Source organism: Cynocephalus volans, chromosome 6 (assembly GCF_027409185.1).
Source record: "Cynocephalus volans isolate mCynVol1 chromosome 6, mCynVol1.pri, whole genome shotgun sequence".
In the NCBI taxonomy this organism is placed as follows: Eukaryota; Metazoa; Chordata; class Mammalia; order Dermoptera; family Cynocephalidae; genus Cynocephalus; species Cynocephalus volans.
In genome coordinates, this window is record NC_084465.1 from 143,517,576 (window position 1) to 143,533,818 (window position 16,243).

The 16,243-nt window shown below is 43.5% G+C and overlaps 1 protein-coding gene across 1 annotated transcript in view; it reads right to left on the reverse strand.

The window, feature by feature from the left end:
* Positions 1-16,243, reverse strand: part of PRTFDC1 (phosphoribosyl transferase domain containing 1) — a 93,214-nt gene that overhangs the window by 14,542 nt on the left and 62,429 nt on the right. Inside the window, exon 4 of the mRNA XM_063100895.1 lies at positions 1,095-1,160. Within this exon, the coding sequence (XP_062956965.1) occupies positions 1,095-1,160 (66 nt within the window). The remainder of the gene's footprint in view (positions 1-1,094; positions 1,161-16,243) is intronic.

Genomic DNA, 16,243 nt, shown 5'->3' on the forward strand with positions numbered 1-16,243 from the left:
TGAGTATTTTAGCTTTCTAAGATGTTATGCACTGATGTAATAACATTAAATGGTGGGCTAGTGATGCATGAATATCAACAAGTTGATGCCAGTTCCTATGGAACATAATTTACTACTGATAACAATTTAACACTTGGATCCTACTGTGCTGTCTTCAGAGTAGAGAAAGTAAGCTGTTTCGTAGTCAGAGCCCTGTGGCTCTGTGGCATTCCTAATGTTATTATACATATTTTTATTAAATGTGGCTACTATTCCTTTTCCCCATCTGTGCATTGCATAACAATAACAACCACAAGTATGAGAGATCAAGCTTGTGTAACAGACTGATCCATTTTACTTAGAAAGCGGAAGCTGTTCAGGGATAATTAATACAAGATAGGCCAGTACAGCTGAACAAAAACAAATTGTGTTGTTTCCATTCACAGCAAACTTGCATTTCGGGTCTCATTCCACAAAGATCATCTGCTTTACGACATAACTCTTCCTTCCAATTTATGTATGTATATCCAAACAATCTTTTCACTTTATTAATCATTGGCAGATTCGGAACTCCAAGTTAAAATTGGAAGAGTCTTCCCCATAATCTAATAGGTTACATTCTTTTTAACAGGAAGAAAAAAAGAAAAGAAAAGAAAAAGGGTTGAAAAATGTGTTCTCAAGAAGCACATTTCTTTCCTCCCCAGATTTTGTACATTTCAACAAACCTGTTTAAATATCTTACTGAAGTGCCTAGGTGCTGAGGCATAGATGAGAGATAAAAAGCAGACGAATAAAGGAAAAAGCTTCCTTTTCAGAAGGTGAGTGAAAGGCTGTTTAGAATAGGAACAGAATAAGTAGAGCCAAGGGGTTTTGTTGTCTGAAATAAGATTGGAAGGAAGCTTGGAGAAGAAAGATATGGTCTGCATGATGTCCTGGGAGCATTCTAAAAGGAGTGTTTTTAAAAGAAGTCATTAATAGGAGTCACACATCCATTTGCATGAATTAGCAAACCTGGGAGAGTGTCCGAAATGTATTGCAAGTGCTGACCTGAAATGAAGGTCACTGACATCCCCAGACATCAAGGCCTACTTAGGAGCACAGTTACATTAACAAACCTTTCCAGCCAGGGTTGAAAGATCATCGCCTCCAATTATCTGCATCTCACCCACGGATTGGTCATTCTACAAAAAAGGAGGAAAAAAAGGAAGACGATGTTTTACTGCACAGGAAAACCTTTAAAGAACATTTTCTCATCTACCCAGTTAGTGGCTAGATTACACCTTACAAATATAGCACAAATACCTAGTACAGATTCACAGTTGCCTATGGTTACCAAGAGCCATTCTCCTGCTACCCAGCTTGAGACAAAGCCTTCTAATAGCTGGCAGGGAGAGACTGAGTGTGGAGGGGGAAGGAAGGGTGGAGAGGGCAGACAAACCTCATTTTTTCTTTTTTGTTTTTTGGCGGCTGGCTAGTAGGGAGATCCGAACCCTTGACCTTGTTGTTTGACAGACCAAATTTTGAAGCAAAATGCTACAGAAAGTGCCTGAACTTGTCCTGAGGCAGAGAGAAATGGAGAAGACAGTCATACTCCTGGACTTGGCTGAGGTGGAGGGGGCGATGGGAGCCCTAGGACTGGACCAAGCATTTGTCAGCTCTGCCAACAAGCCCTAGTTACAGGCCTGCAGAGCAGAACAATCAGGTTCTGGTTCCCGGACAGTCTGCTGCCCTCTCTCCTGGCTACTCCTGGAGAGGCCACCCCTCACCTCATGTTCAGGGCACTTCTAACAGGCCATGGGTCAAGAAGTATTCTATTCCACTTAGACTTTCTGACATGAATGACGAAGCCTCTGGAAGTTTCTGCAGTTCCAGCAGTATGAGATCCAGAACCACATTTAGACATTTTGGCTGTGTTATTTCTTTTCTGCTGCTTATAACAGAATACCTGGAACTGGGTATTTTTTTTTTTTCTTTTTTATGGGTTATGAATATTCATGGAGTATAAAGCTGACCATCAGCACCTGTGCCCAAAGGCCAGATCAATATTGGCAGGATGCCCATTACTGCGAATTGTGATTATTCCCAGTGTCCGCCACCCAATGAATCCCCGACCTCCCTTCCCTATTTCCTCCACCCAACCCTGCATCCCTAGGTATGTTTTCTCCCTCTGTGAGTCCAACGCACCACTGTGATCTTTGAATTGGGTATTTTAAGAAAACAAAATTTATTGCTTACTGTTTGGAGGCTGGGAAGTTCAAAGTCCAAGGAACACATCTGGTGAAGGCCTTGGTGGTGGTGAGGTGGTGACAGTGACTCAGGGGTCTCACATGGCAGAATGGTAGAGCATAGAGAGAGCTCCCCATGAGCTCTCCCTTTAAAGCCCTCAGAACCATGCCCACAACCACCATTAAACCATCAACCTATTATTCCATTTACTAGGGCATGGTCCTCACAATCTAATCACCTCTTCAAGGCCCACTTTTCAACTATCATAATAGGATTTCTCACCCTCAACAGTTACAGTGGACATTAAGCCTCTAACACATTAAACTTTGAGGGGACACAATTCAGTCCATACAGAGGCCCACCCTCTTTCTCAGGGGAGTCCATTCCATATGGTCCAGACAGGGCCAGGCCTTACCATTTCAGGCTGACCAGCTATGTCTGAAGCTCTAGCCAGACTTAGACTTTCCTGCTACTCAAGCCAATTCCCTTAGGAATTTTCTTGGGCCAGTTTGAATTAGATTCTGTCACTTGCTAGTGAGAGTCTCTATCCAGATGTATAATTACTTTGACATGAGATTGGTCATCTGGGAAGGAAAGAAAGAAACAAACCACAAATATGACAGTTTTACCAACAAAGCACCTTTTGTCTTTTTATCTTCCTGCTCAAAAAGAAAAAAAAAAAGACCTTAAAATGTTTTCATTAAGCCACTATTACCCAGCATAGTGGGGTTGGCAGGGCCACTCCTCAGCCAGGAGATCCCAATCCCATCAAAATTCCTAAGGCAGGAAACTGGAAGTAGACATTTTAGGGACATGGTTGATATGGTTTGAATGTTTGTCCCCTCCAAAGCTCAAAATGAAGCTTTGTCCCCAGTGTGGTATTTGAAAGGTGGGGCATTTAAAAGGTAATTGGACCATGAGGACTATGCCCTTATGAATGAATTAATCCATTTGAGGATTAAAGGGTAAATCCATTTGAGGATTAAAGGGTGGCTTCATAAGGAGAAGAAGATAGCATGTTAGGACACTCTTGCCCCCTTACCACGTGATGCTCTGCACCACCTCAGGACTCTGTGGAGCGTCTCCACCAAGAAGAAAGCCCTCACCAGATGTGCTCCCTTGACCTTGGACTTCTCAGCCTCCAAAACCATAAGAAATAAATTTCATTTTCTTTTTGTCTTTTTTGTGACTGGCCGCACCGCGCTGGCCAACCCTATATAGGATCCGAACCCGCAGCGGGAGCGCTGCTGCGCTCCCAGCGCCGCACCCTCCCAAGTGCACCACGGGGTCGGCCCTCATTTTCTTATAAATTAAAAAAAAAATGTTTTTACTTCTGTTGGAATGAGCAGCACTGAAGCCATGTTGGGACCTAAAGCTGCATGGGCTTTACGGAAAAAAAAAAAGATACGGTTTTTTTTCTTAGCATGCATTTCTCCGAGTTCCCTCTTTTGCCATGGTTATTTGATATTTTGAACCTTGGTTATGGGGCAAGATACATTATTCATATAAATGTAAAGTTGTTTTCCAGTCAGCCTGGAGTTGCAAACTTGCCAAAAGACACGTACTGTCCAGACCCTGAGGAACCAAGGAAGACATCAATAAAGCTATGCTGATTGCACCCTGAAGCAAGACCCTGAGATAATATCAAGGATGAAAACAGAAGCCAGAAGGAGCCTTGGTGAGAATTTGCACCTGGCCTTTACACGTCCCACTCCCTCCTGCTTTTCATTTCCTATGTTCCATTCCCTCAACACTTCCCCGCCTTTTAAAAACCCGTCTGTAAATCTAAGACTTTGAGATGGTTTTAGTCTGGCCACTCTCCTTCAGGTTTGTCAGGGAGATGGGTCAGCCTAGCCTAATATCTCTCCTCAAGTCATGGATATTCCTGAATAAAAGCTAACTTCCTATTCCACCAGCATTTGGCTTTTGGGTCCTTTGTTTTTGTGGGGGACACGCAGCCAGACTTGGGTTCAGTAACTAGATTTTGATGAGCCTAAGCCAGGAGCTGAATGCCAGCCTTGGCCAGGAGCTGCATGCCCTGCAGTCTGTCACAGATTTTGGTGAGCCAAGCCAGGGTTTTTGTACCGGGCAGGCAGCTGGCCTTGGGTTTGGTAACACTTCCACTTGGTAAAGCATTCACTTCTTTCATTTCTTTTTTTTTTATCCACTGGCCAATACGGGGATCTGAACCCTTGACCTTGGGTTATCCACGCCACACTGTAACTAAGTGAACTAACTGCAGAGGACTGGAGGGAACACAGGGAAGCAAAGCCAGAGGCTAACACTGCTTCCCACAGCAGCTCATGCTGCAAGTGGCCCACTAAACTAGATAAAACCAATAATTTTCTCCTTATGGGAACTGATTTTAAAAAGGAGAAAAATCAAAGAATATCCAAATTCACTGATCTCTTGCTGTTTTTGTACAGACATATATCATCATATATTCACAAGCAGTCCTGACTGGTTAAGAAGTTGTCAGAAATGTCAAAGTAGAAATTTTTCCTGTCACTTCTAGAGGTGCTGAGATATAGGAGTTAACATAGAAAGAATTTCTGCATAAGAGGCTCAAATATGTTATTAAAAGCAGCAAGAAAAACAAAATTTCAGTACTCCCAGGGGACTGGGGTATGCAGAATTGGATACAAGTACTAAACCACAACGTGGAATGTAACCAGTGGGATTTACACTCTGCCAGATCGGAGTATAATAATAATGTTACAATTCTGTAATTATAATAGTATAATTCAATAATTCTACTATGATCATCTCCATTCTATTGATTAAAAACAAAAACCACAGGACATTAGAAAACTAAGTAATGTACTCAAAGTCACTGTGTGTGTTGTTAGGCAAGTCTTATTTAAGAAGGCTTTACTTAGTCCAAATTTATAAACATGTTTTTAATATTAGATTTGTCCTTAGTCCATCTAGAATTTATATCTTCCAAGTGTGTATACAGTCAATTGCCCAAACACCATTAATTTAATTGTTTATTATTTTTCCCTACTGGTTTGAAATGTCATTTTTATCCATATCCTTCACTCTTTATATGTAAGGGTCAATTTCTGTATTCTAATCTAACATGTCTATTCCAACATTAATTAATCTAACATGTCTAACTAATTAATTTAACTTTTTAATTTTTTTGGCTGCTGGCCAGTACTAGCCTACCTATTAACACCCAAACCATATTGTTATAATTATCATAGCTTTTAATATGTTTTAATATCTGAAAGGACAAATCTCATTTTTTTGTTCTTTTTAAAAATCATCTTGCCTAATTTTGTACATCTATTCTCCTGTCTGGTGGGTTGTTATGAAGAGCAAATGAATTAATTAATACATGTAGAAAATTTAGAACAGAGCCTGGAGTTTAGTAGTGCTTGGTAAATGCTAGATGTGATTAATTTCTTTTTCTTCCTTCTTTCCTTCCCCCCTGGAAATGGCCACTCCTCAGTCCTCCACTGTACACTGGAGTCTGGAGCTCCCCTGGTTTAATGCCTCCCGAAAAATAAGCCTATTATCTTCTGCTAGGATGGAGAAGGAAACTTAGAGGTCCACTGTCTCCATTCATGGGCTTTTAAGCAACCTCACTCCTTCTGTTCCATTCTTCCCTTACTCCATGTCGCTCTAGGGCTAATGTTGGAATCCCACTGATGTCACTAATTGTGGTGCTCTTCTAATCCTGTTCATGATGTCGATTATAAAGATACACGACTACACTAGTTGTCGGATTCTTTTATCTGCCCGTAATCCTGCACTGACTGGGCCAGTTGCCAACCTGGGGCTGGGTCCGGAGCTCACAGACCCCTCAAGCCTGTTCACAGACTGGATCACAAACCCTTCACATGCAGGTCTATGTGCTAGGTAACAGGCAAACAGGTCCTTGGAAGCCGCAAGTTGGAAAGCATGGTCACTCGCAGTGGCGGCCACCTGAGGCAGTAAACACCCAAGGTAGTGGCACTGTGCAGGAGCACTAACTCCACCCACATACACACAATTTGTTTACTGAACCACCCCAACTGGGGCCGAGGTGAGAGGGCCTGATTAAATTATTTTATTTTCCCAACAATCCACCCCTTCAGGGTCCCTTGCCGAACAATCTATGCATTCAGAATCTTCCTCACGATGTTCCCTTAGTGAGGATAGATGACCCTTACATTTACATATTACACATTCCATACAGTCCCAAAAGTCTTTAGCTTGTTGCAGCACCAACTTAAAAGTCCAAAGTCCAAAGTCTCATCTGAGACCAAAAGCAAAAGTTCTTCCAGCTGTGAACTTGTAAAGAGTCAAAAACAAGTTTATCGGGCCGGCCCGTGGCTCACTCGGGAGAGTGAGGTGCTGATAACACCAAGGCCCCGGGTTCGGATCCCATATACGGATGGCCGGTTCGCTCACTGGCTGAGCGTGGTGCTGACAACACCAAGTCAAGGGTTAAGATCCCCTTACCGGTCATCTTTAAAAAAAAAAAAAAAAAAACAAGTTTATCTACTTCCAAGATACAGTGGGACAGACATTGGGTACATAGTCCCATTCCAGAAGGGTGGAATAGAAAAGAATAACAGTCCCCAAACAAATCCAAAACCCAAATAGGGCAAACGTTAGGCACACTGGGGCACCTGGAACCCTAAAGCGTTGGGCAACCTTGTTCCTACAGCTCCACCAAGTGCAGCCCACTGAGCTGCCCTGTGCCTGCAGCTTTTCCAGGCTGGCGCTGCACATTGCCAGCAGCTCCATGATTTGGGGCTCCTGGTGGCAGTCCTGCTGTCCTGCTCCACTAGACATTTCCTCAGTGGGGGTTCTCTGTGGGGACTCCAACCCCACTTTTCTGCTCCATATTGCTCGGTAGATGACCTCTGCAGAGGCTCCAAACTGGCAGCAGGTCTCTCCTGAGTCCCCCGGCTTTTTTCACACATCTTCTGAAATCTAGGTGGAGGCTGCCACGCCTCTACTGCTCTCACATACTGCTGGCCTGAAAACTTAACACAAAGTGAATGCCACCAAGGTTTTTGGCTTTTGCTCTTCGAAGGTGCTGAGCAGGATTACTCCAGTCAGAGCAGCTGGGATGCAGGGAGCAGTTTGCCAAGGGCAGCTGTGCCCCAGGTCTGTCCTCTGGGACAACTCAGTCCTTCTAGGCCTCAGGGTCTGTGATGGGTGGGTCACCCTTCCAGACTTCTCAAATGCCTTTAGGGCTTTTCTCCCATTGTCCTGGTTTTTAGCATCTGGCTGCCTCACTGCCAAGATAATGTCTTTAGCAAACAGTTTATCTGCTTCACCCTTGTGTTTTTCTCTGGCTTTTGAATTACCTCAATCAGCTCAGCTTACACTGGCTGCTCACTCAGTCTCAGGCAGTTTTGGCAGCGTTTGCCCACACAGTTCAAACAGCTGCATTCGCCCAGTCCATCAAGGAGTGGCTGCCCTTCCCCTGTGCATATCTGTGGCTCTCCTGTAACCACTGCCACCGAGACAGGTGCGTAGTAATGGAGACTAAGTTTTCCACCTTTTCACCAGGTGAAAACATACTTGAAATTCTGCAGTGGCACCCGTCCTTGGGTCATCTGCCCATCTGCATGTGGCACTCTTTTCTTGGGTTTATATGGCACCCTTCAAGCCATTGGGTTTAAGTGGCACCCTTTGAGCCTTTTGCCTTCAGACCAACGCAACATGCATTTACTGTATCATCTCTAGAGCAGGTTACACCATCCACCCCTAGGTCCCATAGCTGCAGCCACCAGGGGCTCTCGTGTTTCTGCTGCTTTACTGCCTCAATTTCTGATGCCTTTCCCTGACTCACCACTGTGTTAGTTGTCTTCCCTGTTGTATGAGGCAGGAGTGGCCAGTTGCTACATGTCATCCTCCAGGATAATCATCCTTGCTTTCAATAACTCTGCTTTCTGCTGCAAATCTCAATCAGTTTGCAGCATAGTCATTAGCAACCAGGCTCTGGTCAGCAGAAAAGTGGCCACCAGGTACCACATGCTCAAGGATAGCCATATTTCCTCCCCCTCCCAAGGGGTTTTGTGTTGTAATACCTGGTCTATGCTGCCTTGCAGTACAGTGTGCAGCAGCCAGATCCTGGTCAACAGGAAGGGCAGAGTATATTCAAAAGTAGCCACATTTCCTCTTTCTTCCAAGGGCTTTCGGCTCCTGTAACTGCTCAGAATCCTGTCTCAGACTACGTCAATTGCCGGCTACGGCTAATGCCGGAATCCTGCCGACGCTGCCAGTTGTGGCACTCTTCTAATCCTGTTCATGACGCCAATTGTAAAGCTACAAGACTACGCCAGTTGTCAGGTTCTTTTATCTGCCCATAATCCTACACCAACTGAGCCAATTGCCAACCTAGGGCTGGGTCTGGAGTTCACAGACCCCTCAAGCCTGTTCACAGACTGGGTCACAAACCCTTCACATGCTAGCCTGGGTCACCAGACCCACACACGCCAGGCGGGGTCACTAGACCCCTCACACACAGATCTATTAGCTAGGTAACCAGCAAACAGGTCCTTGGAAGCCACAGGTCGGAAAGCACGGCTGCTCATGATGGTGGCCACCTGAGGCAGTAAACTCCAGCCAAGGTGGTGCTGCACTGGTGCACTAACTAAACACACACACACACACACACACACACACACATACACACACACAACTTGTTTACTGAACCACCCCCAACCGGGCCCGAGGCAAGAGGGCCTGATTAAATTGTTCTATTTTCCCAACACTCCACCTGGTGCCTCTAGTCCTGAGCCACTCAGGAATTCTGTGGTGCAAACCACCTTTCTCTATTACGTTGAATCAGTGTCCTTTTTTAATCAGTTTCATCTTCTCAAAAATAGTGATATCTCTTGTCCACAGAGGTCTTCTCCCTCTCCTTTTAGTCATTGTGGGTATATGTTTTCTTTCTTTACTGTTATTTCAGTGGGGTTTTAGGAGGAATGGAGTTCATGTATCCAATCCAACTGTGTTTAACCGTGATGTATTTCTTTCTTTTTTTTTTTAATTTTATTTTGTCGATATACATTGTGGCTGATTATTGTTGCCCCTCACCAAAACCTCCCTCCCTCCCCCCCACCAATGTCCCCTCTGTTTGCTTATCGTATCAACTTCAAGTAATTGTGGTTGTTATATCTTCTTCGGCCCCCCCCCCACGGTTTTTGTGTGTGTGTGCGTGTGTGTGAATTTATATATTAATTTTTAGCTCCCACCAATAAGTGAGAACATGTGGTATTTCTCTTTCTGTGCCTGACTTGTTTCACTTAATATAATTCTCTCAAGGTCCATCCATGTTGTTGCAAATGGCAGTATTTCATTCGTTTTTATAGCTGAGTAGTATTCCATTGTGTAGATGTACCACATTTTCCGTATCCACTCATCCGATGATGGACATTTGGGCTGGTTCCAACTCTTGGCTATTGTAAAGAGTCCTGCGATGAACATTGGGGAACAGGTATACCTTCGACTTGATGATTTCCATTCCTCTGGGTATATTCCCAACAGTGGGATGGCTGGGTCGTATGGTAGATCTATTTGCAATTGTTTGAGGAACCTCCATACCATTTTCCATAGAGGCTGCACCATTCTGCAGTCCCACCAACAATGTATGAGAGTTCCTTTTTCTCCGCAACCTCGCCAGCATTTATTGTTCAGGGCCTTTTGGATTTTAGCCATCCTAACTGGGGTTAGATGGTATCTCAGTGTGGTTTTGAGTTGCATTTCCCGGATGCTGAGTGATGTTGAGCATTTTTTGATATGTCTGTTGGCCATTTGTATATCTTCCTGAGAGAAATGCCTACTTAGCTCTTTTGCCCATTTTTAAATTGGGTTGCTTGTTTTTTTCTTGTAAAGTTGTTTGAGTTCCTTATATATTCTGGATATTAATCCTTTGTCAGATGTACATTTTGCAAATATTTTCTCCCACTCTGTTGGTTGTCTTTTAACTCTGTTAATTGTTTCTTTTGCTGTGCAGAAGCTTTTTAGTTTGATATAATCCCATTTGTTTATTTTTCCTTTGGTTGCCCGTGCTTTTGGGGTCGTATTCATGAAGTCTGTGTCCAGACCTATTTCCTGAAGTGTTTCTCCTATGTTTTCTTTAAGAAGTTTTATTGTTTCAGGGTATAGATTTAAATCCTTAATCCATTTTGAGTTGATTTTAGTATATGGTGAGAGGTACGGGTCTAGTTTCATTCTCCTGCATATGGATATCCAGTTATCCCAGCACCATTTGTTGAAGAGGCAGTCCCTTCCCCAGTGAATAGGCTGGGTGCCTTTGTCAAAGATCAGATGGCAGTAAGTGTGTGGGTTGATTTCTGGATTCTCTATTCTATTCCATTGGTCAGTGTGTCTCTTTTTATGCCAGTACCATACTGTTTTGGTTATAGCTTTGTAGTATAGCTTAAAGTCAGGTAGTGTTATGCCTCCAGCTTTATTTTTTTTGCTCAGCATTGCTTTGGCTATGCGTGGTCTTTTATTGTTCCATATAAATGACTGGATAGTCTTTTCCATTTCTGAGAAAAATGTCTTTGGAATTTTGATGGGGATTGCATTGAATTTGTATATCACTTTGGGTAGTATGGACATTTTCACTATGTTGATTCTTCCAATCCAAGAGCATGGGATATCTTTCCATCTTCTTGTATCCTCTCTAATTTCTCTCAGCAGTGGTTTGTAGTTCTCATTATAGAGATTTTTCACCTCCTTGGTTAACTCAATTCCTAAGTATTTTATTTTTTTGGTGGCTATTGTAAATGGGCAGGCATTCTTGATTTCTCCTTCTGCATGTTCACTATTGGAGAAAAGAAATGCTACTGATTTTTGTGTGTTGATTTTGTATCCTGCTACTGTGCCGAAATCATTTATCAATTCCAAGAGTTTTTTGAAGAGGTTTTAGGCTGTTCGATATATAGGATCATGTCATCTGCAAACAGGGACAGTTTGACTTCATCTTTTCCAATCTGGATGCCCTTTATTTCCTTCTCTTCTCTGATTGCTCTGGCTAGTACTTCCAACACTATGTTGAATAGGAGTGGTGAGAGTGGGCATCCTTGTCTAGTTCCTGTTCTTAAAGGAAAAGCTTTCAGCTTTTCCCCATTCAGGATGATACTGGCAGTGGGTTTGTCATATATGGCTTTAATTATGTTGAGACACTTTCCCTCTATACCTACCTTATAGAGGGTCTTTGTCATGAATGAGTGCTGAACTTTATCAAATGCTTTTTCAGCATCTATAGAGATGATCATATGGTCCTTGTGTTTGAGTTTATTAATATGGTGTATCACATTTATTGATTTGCGTATGTTGAACCAACCTTGCATCCCTGGGATGAATCCCACTTGATCGTGATGAATAATTTTTCGTATGTGTTGCTGTATTCTGTTTGCTAGTATTTTAGTGAGGATTTTTGCATCTATATTCATCAAGGATATCGGCCTGTAGCTTTCTTTTTTGGTTATATCTTTACCTGGTTTTGGTATCAGGATGATGTTTGCTTCATAGAATGAGTTTGGGAGATTTGCGTCTGTTTCAATCTTTTGGAATAGTTTGTAAAGAATCGGTGTCAATTCCTCTTTGAATGTTTAGTAAAATTCTGCTGTGAATCCATCTGGTCCTGGGCTTTTCTTTGTTGGGAGCCTTCTGATAACAGCTTCAATCTCCTTTATTGTTATTGGTCTGTTCAAATTTTCTACGTCTTCACGGTTCAGTTTTGGGAGCTTGTGTGTGTCCAGAAATTTATCCATTTCCTCCAGATTTTCAAATTTGTTGGCGTATAGTTGTTTATAGTAGTCTCGAATGATTCCTTTTATTTCAGATGAATCAGTTGTAATATCACCTTTTTCATTTCTAATTTTTGTTATTTGAGTCTTCTCTCTTCTTTTTTTTGTTAGCCATGCTAATGGTTTGTCAATTTTATTTATCTTTTCAAAAAACCAACTTTTTGATTCGTTGATCTTTTGAATTGTTTTTTGGTTTTCAATTTCATTCAGTTCTGCTCTGATCTTAATGATTTCTTTCTGTCTGCTAACTTTAGGTTTGGATTGTTCTTGTTTTTCTAGTTCTTTAAGGTGAAGTGTTAGGTTGTTCACTTGCCATCTTTCTATTCTTCTGAAGTGAGCATTTAATGCAATAAATTTTCCCCTCAATACTGCTTTTGCAGTATCCCACAGGTTTTGGTATGATGTATCATTGTTTTCATTAGTTTCAATAAATTTTTTGATTTCCTGCTTGATTTCTTCTTGGACCCATATGTCATTAAGTAGAATGCTGTTTAATTTCCATGTGTTTGTATAGTTTCCAGAGTTTCGTTTGTTATTAATTTCTAGTTTTAATCCATTGTGGTCTGAGAAGATAAATGGGATAATTCCAATTTTTTTGAATTTATTGAGACTTGATTTGTGACCTAATATGTGATCTATCCTGGAGAATGATCCATGTGCTGATGAGAAGAATGAATATTCTGAGGTTGTTGGGTGGAATGTTCTGTAGATATCTGCCAATTCCAATTGGTCTAGAGTCTTGTTTAGATCTTGTGTTTCTCTACTGATTCTTTGCCTAGATGATCTGTCTAATATTGACAGTGGGGTGTTCAGGTCCCCTGCTATTATGGTATTAGTGTCTATTTCCTTCTTTAGGTCTAATAGAGTTTGTTTTATAAATCTGGCTGCTCCAACATTGGGTGCGTACATATTTATGATTGTTATGTCTTCTTGATGGATCAGTCCTTTTATCATTAAGTGGTGTCCCTCTTTGTCTCTTTTTACGGTTTTTAGTTTAAAGTCTATTTTGTCAGATATAAGAATAGCTACTCCAGCTCGTTTTTCTTTTCTGTTTGCATGGTAAATCTTTTTCCATCCTTTCACTCTTAGTCTGTGTGAATCTTTATGGGTGAGGTGGGTCTCTTGTAGGCAGCATATAGTTGGGTCCTCCTTTTTGATCCAGTCAGCCAGTCTGTGTCTTTTGATTGGGGAATTTAAGCCTTTTACATTAAGAGTTGTTATTGAAAGGTGTTGATTTATTCCTAGCATTTTATTGGTTGTTTGGTTGTCATAGGTGTCTTTTGTTCCTTGCTTTCTGATTTACTGTTTGGTTTCTGTGTTTGTTGGTTCCTTAGGTTGTAGATAGTGTTTTTGTTGGCTTGTTTTCTCTTCATGAATGCCATTTTTATTATACTAGTGGGTATTGATTTTTCTTGGGTTTTTATGGCAGTGGTAGTTATTTTTCAGGAACCAAACCCAGTACTCCCTTGAGGATTTCTTGTAAGGGTGGTCGTGTGGTAGTGAACTCCCACAGTTTTTGTTTGTCTGAGAAATATACTATTTGCCCTTCATTTCAGAAGGATAGCCTTTCAGGGTAGAGTATTCTTGGCTGGCAATCTTTGTCTTTTCATATTTTGAATATATCATCCCATTCCTTTCTAGCTTTTAGGTTTTGTGATGAAAAGTCTGATGTTAGCCTGATTGGGGCTCCCTTATAGGTGATTTGATGCTCTCTCTTGCAGCTTTTAAGATTCTCTCTTTGTCTCTGAGTTTTGCCAATTTGACTATGACATGTCTTGGAGAAGGCCTTTTTGGGTTGAATACGTTTGGAGATCGTTGAGCTTCCTGGATCAGAAGATCTGTGATTCTTCTTATACCTGGGAAGTTTTCTGCCACTATTTTGTTGAATATGTTTTCAATGCAATCTCCGTTTTCCTCCCCTTCTGGAATACCCATGACTCGGATATTTGAGTGCTTAATGTTGTCTGATATCTCTCTCAGATTTTCTTCAATGTCTTTGATTCTTTTTTCTTTCTTTTTGTCTGCTTGTGTTATTTCAAACAGCCCATCTTCAAGTTCAGAGGTTCTCTCTTCAACTTCGACAAGCCTGCTGGTTAAACTCTCTGTTGTGCTTGTTATTTCGCTGAATAACTTCTTCAATTCAGCAAGTTCTGCTATATTTTTTTTTTCAGGACATTGATTTCCCTGTACATTTCCTCTTTCAGGTCCTGTATACTTTTCCTCATTTCATCATGATGTCTAGCTGAGTTTTCTTGTATCTCATTCAGTTTCCTTAGAATTATCACTCGAAATTCCTTGTCAGTCATTTCAAGGGCTTCTTGTTCTATATGGTCTAGAGTTTGAGATTTATTAACTTTTGGTGGTGTACTTTCTGATTTTTTGTATTTCTGGTATCTTTTTTTTGATGTTTATTCATTATGGCAGGGCGTTTCACAGTCCACCGGTTTGAGACTATTGACTAACTAAGATGTTGCTGTGGTTTCCAATTTGGTATGGCTACCTCTGTGACTGCTCAGTTGGCCTCTAGTGCCTTGTGTGTGTGGTTGCCTCGGGTCTTGGGCCTCTCCGGGGAGTCACCTCTCTGGTCAGCTTAGACTCTGCTGGGCTGCTGCATCACAGGGCTGTACCACAGGGTGTGTGGTCTCTGCTGAGCTTCCACTTCCCATGCAGGACTTCTCCCTGTTCCATGTGCTCTGGCCTGGGCTGTTGGATCATGCAGTGGCGACCCCACAGGGTGTGTGGTTTCTGTCGAGTCTCCGCCTCCCTAGCCGGATATCTCCCCACTCTGCGCGCACTGGGCTGGGCTGGGACGTGTCTTCTGCAACCCTCATCTATCAGCTGGGCCTTCAAGACCCTGCTCGGCACCGCCTCGCCCAGGAAGTCTACCAGGTTTCTGCTAGGCGCAGACGACCTGTCGCTCTGGGTGCCTTTGTAGCACTCTGTAGATCTTTCTCGGGACTTATCACCTTCCTCCTGGTATCGTGGTTATTTGTGTACTTGTCTTATCTCCCACAGCAGAGTGTGAGCTCCTCGGGGGAGGAGCCCACAGCACATGGTTCACCTTTGAATCCCCCGGCGCGGACCGAGTCCGGTGCCCACCCGCAGTCAGCTCTCCTGCAGGTTCAAGCGAATTCCGGAACTCTCCAACCACACTATTCCTAACCAGAAATTGGTTAGGCGTTTTTCCGAACTGGTGGCTGCAGAGATTGTATCTGCCTCCCAGTAACAGGAAGTTTACTGGGGGCCACAGCCCAGGGTGCGGTAGAGTGACAGTTGGCCCAGCCCGTATTTCCTTGCCCTCCCAACGCTGGCCGGGGACGCCCCATGCCACCAGCCCCGCCAGAGAACCGCGGAGGGATTGGAAGGGGAGGCCGGCCCGCCAGCCCTGGGAAGCCCCGCGCCGAGCAAGCAAGTGGGAAGGCTCAGTGAGGAGCCGAGCCGGGCGAGGAGGACAGGCTTGGCCGAGTCGGGCCGGAGCTGCCACCACCTGAGAAAATGGAGGCAGCCCCGGGGGTGGTGAGTGGCCTGGTGGGGCAGGCGGAAGCCGGTTGGGCGTCTGTCCCCCGGGCAGGGCCGGGCCGGGGGTCACTCACAGGGCTGTGCCGGGTCGGGCGGCTCCCCCTCTGCCTCTGCTTTGTTGCCGTCCCTGTTCTCGGCCGCCGCCGCCTCGGGTTGCTCAGTTGGTCCCGCGGCATGGCACGGGCGCTCTCAGGAATCTTCTTTTATGCCAGCCTGAAACCTCAAATCCTGAATAGGGCAGCTGGCCTCCTTCAGCGCGGCCCCGGCCTCCGGGATCTTGGCTGCATCAACAGCAGCCCCGGCACCGTGTTCCCTGTTTAGACTCGCTTTTGCAGCCAAGAAACAGTTCTTTTCCTGCTCCATACTTCAAAGCTGTTGCCTGTAAATGAGGCAGCCTCTCCTGCCAAGGGCAAAGTGGCGGTCAGCCCCCACGACCAGCCACCAGCAGCGGTCCTCCCTTAAGAGACAGCAAGCGGAAGGTCCATGAGTTTCCCGGCTGCCTAAGGCCCAGTGGCTGCCTTTTAACTGTGATGTATTTCTAATGGTTCAAAACCATCCTATATTCCTAGGATTGAAATTTGTTTTAACCATTACTGGTTTTGATTTGATTCTATTTTACTTGAGACTGCTCACTTATCTTCATAAGTAAGATTGGCCTGTAGTTTCCTTTTGCTACCCTTGTGGATTTTTAAAGCAAAGTTATGCTAGCCCCGTACAGTAAGTCAGGTGGTTCTTTTTGTTTTCTATGC